The following is a 9,777-nucleotide window of genomic DNA, read 5'->3' as shown; positions in this document are numbered from 1 at the left end:
CCCCCCTGCCCCCTCACCCCACCCCCCACCAGAAAGAGGCTGGCACAGTTCCTGGCCCCAAGCCAACAGCAGGCAGCCCTCCTGTGCCACACACATTTGGGGGGCACATGCTCCCCATGCCTCCCCTGGGGTGTGTGCAGTGGCAGGGAGCTGCACATCCCCTCATGCGCTGTCCCTGTGCCTGCCAGACAAGCTGCCCATAGCTGCTTCCTGTTTCCGGCCCCAGGGTTTGCATTGTACCATCCTGGCTGGGCAGAGCCTTCCCCTGCCCCAGTCCCTCCCTCATTGTGAGGATATCGGTCTGCCCTGCCCTCCACCACTTTTACCTCCCTCCACCACCCCCCCACCGACTTACCAGCTGGATGCTGCTTGCCAGGCTGCATTCCTGGCCATGTGCATGCTGCAGCTGCACACATGGATGTAGCATTTATTAGTGACATCAGCTACACCAGCCAAAAAAAGCTGATTGCCAGTAATGTTAATTTTCCTCTTATCGGTGCTGATCCGGTATGTGACTGATATATGCTAATTGCAGGTTCTATAGCAAAGTATAAGCTTCCTTCTCCCATCATCCCATCTTCACATGAACGTGATGCACGGTGTGACAAAACTTCTTTGGTTAAATGAGCAGGCAGCATAGTAACACTGTAAAAAAAACCCCAAAAAACCAAACAAAACAAAACAAAAACCAAACACCCTCATGTTTTGTTCTTACAGCCAGAAGAGGAGCCAAAAGAAGAAGCGGCACCAGCCAAACCTGTTGTGGGAATTATTTACCCTCCTCCGGAGGTCAGGAATATTGTTGATAAGACTGCTAGCTTCGTAGCAAGGTAAATGGTACTACATTAGACTGTTTCTTGGGATTATCACACCCTTAGAAGTGATGATGCCTACATAGGCCTACAAACTGGAGACGGTCTTCATGTTCATCATCATCATCATCATCATCAGGTGGATGGGGATAATTGAAGCAGTCTTGCAAAATAATAATTAAATTACCAGTTCAGGTGAAAAATCTACTTACTGATCTTTGCTAGAAGGATGGTGGTAGAGGAAAAAAAGCAAGGTTCTACTTAACTGTCAAAAGATATAATCCGAAAGTAAGAAAAGCGGAGTACCTGCCAAGAGTCTAACAAAAAAGAGAAACTAGTGATTTGGTGGGTAAAAGCAGATGTTGGATAACCCTTTTATCCTAAGGTCCTACTGACATACAAACCCATTGTCCCACTTCAGGTTTCTGTGAAGTATCTAGTTGAATTAGTCCAAGGACAAACTACATGTGTCCAGGGCTATGCCACGCCCAGGTTTTGATCTGGAACCAATCCAAATGTGACATTTATTTTTACCCCGTGAAATTTAAATTAAATGAAAGTGTAGTGGTAGCCAAAGCGGAATAGTAAGTTATAAAATGTCAAGAACCAAAGTATAGTAAAATCTTTGTTATCCGGCATCCCTGGGGTAAGGTGATTGCCAGTTATGTAAAAATTCCAGTTATCTGAAATAAACCCAGCAGGATTTTTCAGATAATGCGGGGGGAAGCAGAAACCGCACAGGGGCGTGGTGGCAGCTGCTGTATATGAGCTCTGCCTCCCCTCCCCACCCCCTGCATCCAGCTGGCTGATCAGAAATTATGGTTAATAGAATTTCTGATTACTTAAATGCCAGATAACAAAGATTTTTACTGTTCTCACCTTTTTCTTGCTGGAGTGTGAGTATGCGGCCTTGTACTGATTCAGTCTGTATGCAGTAAGTGTAGTAGCAGGCATTCAGTATTTTGGGGGTGGTGTTAAATATCAAGTTTAAAAAGTTAAAATGTGATCTAAAGGTACCTGAAATTACTCTTGCTGCAGTATTCAGTTGTAATTTACCTCTAAGCATGATTGGGTACACTGTGGAGTGTATAAATGTCACCCTTGAGAATTGTTTAGGTTGTGACATTTTGATGTAAACGGGAAAGAAAATTTTTGCAAATCCAAGAGGAGGCTTTGTCCCCCCCATTCAGCATGGGGATGGGGGGTCCTTTATCTTAGATTTGATTATGGAGGGGCAGGCAGCAGATGGGCTTGGGGTCGGAGTCAAAGCTGCAAGTGGGAGCCAGGGTCAGAGCCACAGCTGCCACATGCTCCCCTCCCCTCCCCCCTATCTTCACCTGCCCCTGCAGCCTCTGCCCCCTCCCTCCTAGGAGGGAATGGAGCTAGAGCTGTGGTTGACAGTAAGGGGGTGGGAGGGGCAGAGGCTGTTGAGAGGCAGGTCTCAGGGCTTTCAAATACCATAGGGTGAGGGGGATGTGGGTAGGCTGCAGGGGAAGGAAGTAGGGAGGGATGAGGGGGAGAAGACAAGGAGGATGCCTGGCCCCCTGCCAATACTTTACATACTGTAGCAGTGGAGGGGAGACAAATTTAAGATGACCCTTTAATATGTTAGATGTTATCATTTCCAATGATACAATCTTTTTACATTTTCTGTATATGGAATCTAATTACTGGGGGTGGTGGGCATCTTAAATGCAAAGTCATCTTGCATTTGGTTAAATATGGTATACAAGTGCTGTGCTCTGAACACTTTCCTCTTTAGTGCTTGTGCATGCTCCTTATGATGTAGAAATACCTGCATGGTCAATCATTAATCCATAAACTTTCCTCTCGGCCAGTAAGTAGTATATAACTCTGTGGCATAGAGCCAAATTTGAGTAATGCAAACAATTAGAGATGCAAGATTTTAACTATCATAAAATATATTGTCAATATGGTGCTGAAATTAAAACAGGTGGGCCAAATGCCTGCATGTAAAAATTGTGTGGGTCAGCAGTTGACTGCTGTATTGATTATGATTTATTTGCATTTTTTTCAGAAATCACACTATGTTGCTGGGCAAATAAGTGTTCTATTCTGAGGGGAACTTGGTGCATAGACATAGCTTTTAATAACTGATGAGTTAACAGTTGAATCCCCTCTTTGCTAAATTAATCTTTTTGCCCCACTTCTAGAAATGGTCCAGAGTTTGAAGCTCGAATTCGCCAGAATGAAATAAACAACCCAAAGTTTAATTTCTTGAATCCTAATGATCCCTACCATGCATACTACCGGCACAAAGTTAGTGAGTTCAAGGAGGGGAAGGCACAGGAGCCCTCAGCTGCTGTTCCCAAGGTCATGCAACAGCAGCAAAGTACCCAGCAACAGCTTCCTCAGAAGGTAAACTGTTCATTTTTGCTGTTTTTCAAAGGTTGGCTTATAGGGAATCGGTTCCTCTGTTCTGATATGGTCTCTTTCAACCTCCTTGACTGAACTCTGCAAGGAGTGTAGCGGGGCTTGTTGCATGTATGCATGTTCCAAGGGAGTTATTCCAAGAGTCTCTTCTCCCATTATATTGACTAATCTCACAGTATGGAGTACAGAAGGCTGCTGATTAATCTTAATCTAGGTCAGGCATAAATTAGGTGGAAAGTGGCCATGAGCTGAACTTGCCTTCTTCAGTTAGTAAGTGATCAAATTTTCTGTAGTAATGTCCATATTAGGAGAGTATAGCTAATTCTCATCTCTGTTCCCAGCTTTCTTTGTTGCCCAAGTAACTTTTTATCTACTTCAGTAGCCCTGTCCTACAGTGAGCCATATTATGCAGTGTTGCCTTTGCCTTCCTTGTAGTTATGGCCCTATGGGTATTTTTCAAAACTTTTTCCCTTTCCATTAATAAAAAACCATGGGAGAATCAGCTTTCCCAAGCGTTACTAAGGAGGACTCAGGAACAGGTTTTTTTTTTCTGGCTTGGTTATTGAGCTGTCATTTTTCCCTTCCATAGGTGCAAGCTCAGGTGATCCAGGAGACAGTTGTTCCAAAGGAGCCACCTCCAGAATTTGAGTTCATTGCTGATCCTCCCTCCATCTCTGCCTTTGACTTGGATGTGGTGAAGTTGACTGCACAGTTTGTAGCTCGGAATGGCCGACAGTTTTTAACTCAGCTGATGCAGAAAGAACAGAGGAACTATCAGTTTGACTTCCTGCGACCACAGCATAGTCTTTTTAACTATTTCACTAAACTGGTTGAACAGTACACCAAGGTATGTTGAGGACTTCTCCCTTGGGGTAGCATCTCACGTGCCACACTGAATGATTTGGCTGCAAAAGTGATTTCAAGGACTGAGCTACAGGAAATAATAGCCAGACTAAAAAGACATAAAACAGATGACCACTTGTATTTAAATACCTTTCTTTGGGTAGAGGGCATGAATATATGTTTTTGGGCTCTTTTGGAAAAATGTGTACTGTGTCTAGTATAACCCTGAGTTGGGAGCATCAAGCACTACTGAGATAAAGATAAAAGTAAGGAAGAAGATGAAATGGGAGTGAGCCAGCATCTCATGCCCAAGTATTGGTAATAATTAAAATCAGGGAAGTAAGAAGAGAAATGGAATTTAGCTTAAGATAATCCAGCAATAAGAATTATTTTTGCTACTGTAGTAACAGGATAACTTGTGCTAAGGACAAGTCACTTAATTATAAACTATTATGGATGACAATCACTGGTGATCTCCTGAAAAATGTGTTTCAGATCTTGATTCCACCTAAAGGCTTACTTATCAAACTTAAGAAGGAAGCTGAAAATCCCAAAGAAGTCTTGGATCAGGTAACTTGTTGGTAATTTCTACAACTACTTCAACATTTAAGTTCTAGCCTGAGTTATTTGGAGGTGATGAGCTCAAAACCAGAAATAATTAACAGTGACTTTGAGTAGGAGAAGTAAAGATATGCCCGTACTGCACTTACAGAAATGCATGGTGTTGAGACTTGCTTGGTTTATTACAACAAGTCTAACTGGCAGCAGAGTTCAGCACAGGCAGTGTTGACATATCAGTGGCACAGAGCCGCTGGAAATTTTAAACAGGCTTTCAGACATGGGGAAAATAAACTAGCCTGCGCATTCACTTATACAGTGCACTATATAATTTCAGAGTTATACATTTTTCCTTCCCAAAGAGCTTACAGTCTTGACATCTCCACATCACCTCCTTGGCATATTTACTTCTAGAGACTTAATTAGAGGTGCACTGGTGCATCGGGCACTGATATAAAGAAAACTTAATGTATCAGAAATTGGCCATATCAGGCTGATAATCTGGCTGATAAACGGCCCATGCATGCACACAGTTGGAGTGCAGTACAGGTGGTGAGGAGCACAGCCCAGCAGCATGGAGAGCTGCCTCCAGCTGGTAAGTCTGGTGTGGTGGAAGGGTCTGGGAGGGGGGATGATCAAGGCATGTGGTGAGAGAGGGTGTGGGGCTAAGGCGAGCGCAGCTCAGCCAGGGTGGGGTGGGCGCGGCATGGAGCTGCAGCTCATCCAGAGGTGGAAGCAGCTGTGTGCTGCTCAGCCAGTGGCTCATCCCGTGTGCTGTTCAGTCAGCCGCTGGTCCAGTGGCTCATCTGGCAGCTTCCACCGGGGGTGGGGGGGGCACGTACCCCCAGATCTGCGCGAGGCAGGCTGGAGCTGCACCAAGCTCTTCCTGGCAGGGTGGGGCAGGGCTGTGCTGGGAAGGGTCTATGGTGAACTTGTGGCTGCAGGCCCCCCGCCCCCAATCAGGAAAAGCTCTGCATGGACCTGGCCCCGGCCCCAGCCGGCCATGCCCCACACAGATCTGGGGGCACATGCTCTGGCTCCTGGACAAGCGGTGGGAGCCACTGGATCAGCAGCTCCCGGTCAAGTGGCAGGACCCCCACCCCCGGATGGGTGGTGGCTCCGTACTATGCCTGCCCTGCCCTGCCCTGGCTGGGCAGTGCTTGTCCCACAACCTCCCTCACTGTGGCAGCCTTGATCTGCCCCCCTCAGCACTTCCCTCCCCCTTTCCCTTCCACCACACCAGACTTACCAGCTGGAGGTAGCTCTCCATGCTGCCAGGCTGGGTATTGGAAATCGGATTGGTATTGGCCAATTTGCCTCCTTAAAAATCGGCTATTGGTATTGGCCACAAAAATCTATATCAGTGCACCCCTAGTCTGAAAGTACCTCATCTTTTTAAATGCTGCTTTTTTCCCCTAGAGCAACTACTTTAGTAGTTGGCAAGTGACTTTGTTTAATGATAAAAGTTCTTTGGAACTTGTGAATTTTTGCCAGTGTTTGGGGCATGACCCTTGGAATTCTCAATTATATTCACGTTGCCTTTACATATATAGCTGAACCTATGCAATAGTAAACAGTCTTTGACATCACTGTGAGTTTTGTCTAATCACTGCAGGATCAGACCCACTATTTTGATGTTTCAGTTAACTTTTTTATGCCTATATAGCTGCTTGGTTACATCAGTGTGTCAGTGTTCATCACTTATTAGAATTGTACTCAGCAGAGCTCTCATAATTGTAATAACTGATGATTCTAATAAGTTGCAGCAAAATAAAGTGAGGACAATTAAAAGGTCATATGGAGTCATGTCAAGTAATTCTGTAATATCGGTACTTTGTGTTTTACTTGCTTTACTACAATGAAGTAGCAATCTAGCTGCATAGCAGACATGCATGCATACAGGCAATGTGAACTGAAGTAGACCTGATTCTGATAGCCAGTGCAGGAGGAAAAGCCTGTATGCATAATTATGGTTTAGAATTAAATCTAGAGTGACTGATTCTATAAAATTACATAGTGATAAGCAGGGATCCTGGTTTTCTCTGTTTTAAAAATCACAGATTCTCTGACTTGGGGGTGGGGGTGGAGAAAACCCTGAAAATTCTCCAAATCCGCATTTTTCCACAAATTAAAATGAAATGCTACTATACATAGTTGAACACAATATTGATATATTTATCGTTTTCAAGCAATTTGGAAGCCTAACAGTGCCTCAGTCATTAATTCTCTACGTACCTCTATATTTTTGGCATTTGATTTTGGGGGTTTTTTTTAAACATGGAAAATTAGAACTCCCCCTGTCCCCTTTACTCACCAGGACACAGGTCTGGCTGTGGCTGATACTGGTGGGGATGGAGAGGAGAACATGAAAGTGTCCTTGGTTTGGGGGTTCCTAGTGTGTTCTGTCTTTATGTTGTGACGTACTTCCCACTTCCATGACTTGGTTTCCTATGCCCACTTGTGCAGGTGTATTACAGAGTAGAGTGGGCCAAGTTCCAGGAGCGAGAGAGGAAGAAGGAAGAGGAGGAGAAAGAAAAGGAGCGTGTAGCCTATGCCCAGATTGATTGGCATGACTTCGTAGTGGTGGAAACAGTAGACTTCCAGCCCAATGAACAAGGTATGAAAGATAAGTGACAATTCCTTCAGGAATCTGGCTCTCCATCTGTTTAGTGGGGATTACACTTACCTTTTGAGCATTACAGTAAAATGCTAAAGTGAAATTTTTCCTTTCCTGTGTAGAGTAGAAGGAAGTATATATCTTAAGCTGAGTCAAAAGGCTTTTTACAGGTAAAAATGGGGGTCCTTTTTCTTGCATAGTTAATGATGTCACCAATGCTCTCACAAGAAAAGTTATTTTGTTTTTATTTAGGAGCTTATATTGTTGTCAGTTGTTCCAGTGAAAACAAATACCCCTGAACTCAGGGGCTTCATTAATGCCACGTAGTGATTGTTGCGGATATGTTCACTTGAAACTTGCTATCATATCTTTATGTTCATTGTTTTTATCAGTCCTGTTCTGTCTTTTTTCCTTTTTAAATACTTTTGGGAGTAGTTTCTTTAGGGAACAGGTTAGCATCTGTATCTGCATATTGAACAATTAATAAGTGATAAAGAATCCTGCTCAGTGGTGATTATGTTGTGTATGTGTTTTTTAACCACCTTGCAGGGAATTTCCCCCCTCCCACTACTCCAGAGGAACTTGGTGCACGCATCCTGATCCAGGAACGCTATGAAAAATTTGGTGAAAGTGAAGAAGTGGAAATGGAAGTGGAGTCAGATGAAGAAGATGAAAAGCAGGAAAAGACAGATGAGACTCCAGCCCAACTAGACCAAGATACGCAAGTGCAGGATATGGATGAGGTAACTAGCTGATGTGAATGATCACAATTACTTTAATTTTATAGAATTTGATTGTGGTTCATGGGCACTTTAAGCTGTCAACAAAATAGAATCCTTCAGTCATAGGCAGCATGTAAGGGGGCACAGGGGAGCATGTGCCCCCCCGCCCCCAAGGTTGGCCATCATCTGCTTCTGTGGGCAGTCGCTGCTCCCCCCTTTGCTGCTGACACGGCTGTGGGTGGTTGCTGCCCTCCGCCAGCATGGCTGCCTGCAGGCGGTCCCTCATTGCCACCGCCATGTCCCTAGTGTCAACACCACTGCTGCTGCCTGTGGGCAGTCACTGTGGCCTCCAGGGTCATGCATCGTTCATGCCCTCAGTGCCTAAAACTGTGGTTCTCAACCTTTTTCTGCACCCCATTGGTGGGAGTGGAGTATGGTGGTGCAGAGGCAGGGGAGCTCTGGGCATGTGGCACGGCTCATCTTTTCTGTGCAGCACCGCTGGTATTGCCCCCACAACCCCCATTTCGGCTGCCAGCTGCCAGCTTAGATGTTAAATGAGCTGTTTTCCCCAGGTCAGAATTAAACCTTGATCTTATCTGTTTTATTCACTACCCTCTTACACTGAATAAGTGAGGAGGTCTCCATAGAAATACAATTTCTGTGAGAATTTCAGGAATGAATGCTATCATTTGAATGATAACAGGTTTCTGGTCTGTTTGTTATGCAGGCATGGTGAGTGTGTTTCTCAGTCTTTTTGTTTTTTTGTTTTGGCTCAAGGCACCTCTCAGAAAATGTCAGCTCTAAGTTTTCACTCTTTTTTTTTTTTCTATGAAAAAACAATGCAGCAATTTTTCTGTTGCATAGAACTCACACCACAGCAGGTCAGAGGTTTTTTGTTGTTGTTTTTTTTTTAAAACTAAGGATTCTTATGTGAACTTGTTGAGTTTATCCTGTGAATCGCATTTTCACACCAAAAAGTGCTAACATTCCGTGGCATGCCTTACCACCTCTTAAAGGATCTTTAGTCATCCTAGGGTGCTGCAACATCCTGGCTGCCGATCACTGTTATAAGCCCACCAGAAAAACTACAAGCCCCCTCAGTGTTTGGAGGGAAGACACTAATTCCCTAACTGTTTAATCCTGGGCACAAAATATGAAAAAACAGGAATGGGAGTGCAGGTTAAAAACTAGGAATCCCAGGGGGGACATTGAGCAGGGAACATAGGTTAGTGTTCCCTGCCCCTCAAATTTAGCATCTAAGAATGCTGTGGATGCTGCCCAGTGAAACTGTCCAGATAAGTGCACAGTTAGATGAAAGAAAAACAGCCCCACAGTCACCTGAGTTCCGCTCCACTAGCACCTCCTTCCTGGTTTCATAGATGGAGAACTTGGCAAGGACGGGATTCAGTAAAAGGCCCCAGGACTTGGTGGGACTACTTATGGGTGTGCATACAATAAAAAGTGTAGGGCAGAGGCGGGCAATTATTTTGGGTGGAGGGTCATTTACCAAGGTTTGGCGAGCTGTCAAGGGCTGCACAGGTAGCCCTTTTAACAAGTGCCCTGCCCCCTGGTCACCATATTGTGATTGGAAGTCCCGCCCCCTAACCCCTGACCTCTGCCACCGAAAGTCCCTCCCCTTGCCCCTGGAAATGCTCCTTTTAGCAAGGTGTTTGCTATCTTGGACCCAGAAAAATACCAAATTATATTCTAAAATGTGAACATCTAGACCTTTCATTAATTTGATGTCAGAATATTTTTGTCCTGGTTTACGTGTGTTTGTATAGTGTACACAGAGGTTTGATTGTATATAATGGCTTAAAATGAAGTCTTA

At 44.6% G+C, this 9,777-nt stretch overlaps 1 protein-coding gene across 1 annotated transcript in view; it reads left to right on the top strand.

Moving 5' to 3' along the window:
- Positions 1-9,777, top strand: part of SF3A1 (splicing factor 3a subunit 1) — a 33,572-nt gene that overhangs the window by 9,966 nt on the left and 13,829 nt on the right. The window contains exons 2-7 of the mRNA XM_019506749.1: positions 718-830; positions 2,987-3,191; positions 3,796-4,053; positions 4,545-4,619; positions 7,074-7,224; positions 7,774-7,967. Of these exons, the coding sequence (XP_019362294.1) occupies positions 718-830; positions 2,987-3,191; positions 3,796-4,053; positions 4,545-4,619; positions 7,074-7,224; positions 7,774-7,967 (996 nt within the window). The remainder of the gene's footprint in view (positions 1-717; positions 831-2,986; positions 3,192-3,795; positions 4,054-4,544; positions 4,620-7,073; positions 7,225-7,773; positions 7,968-9,777) is intronic.

The sequence above is a fragment of the Gavialis gangeticus genome, unplaced genomic scaffold (genome assembly GCF_001723915.1).
Source record: "Gavialis gangeticus isolate Ggan-Ray unplaced genomic scaffold, GavGan_comp1, whole genome shotgun sequence".
In the NCBI taxonomy this organism is placed as follows: Eukaryota; Metazoa; Chordata; order Crocodylia; family Gavialidae; genus Gavialis; species Gavialis gangeticus.
This window is presented reverse-complemented; position numbering and strand designations above follow the sequence as displayed.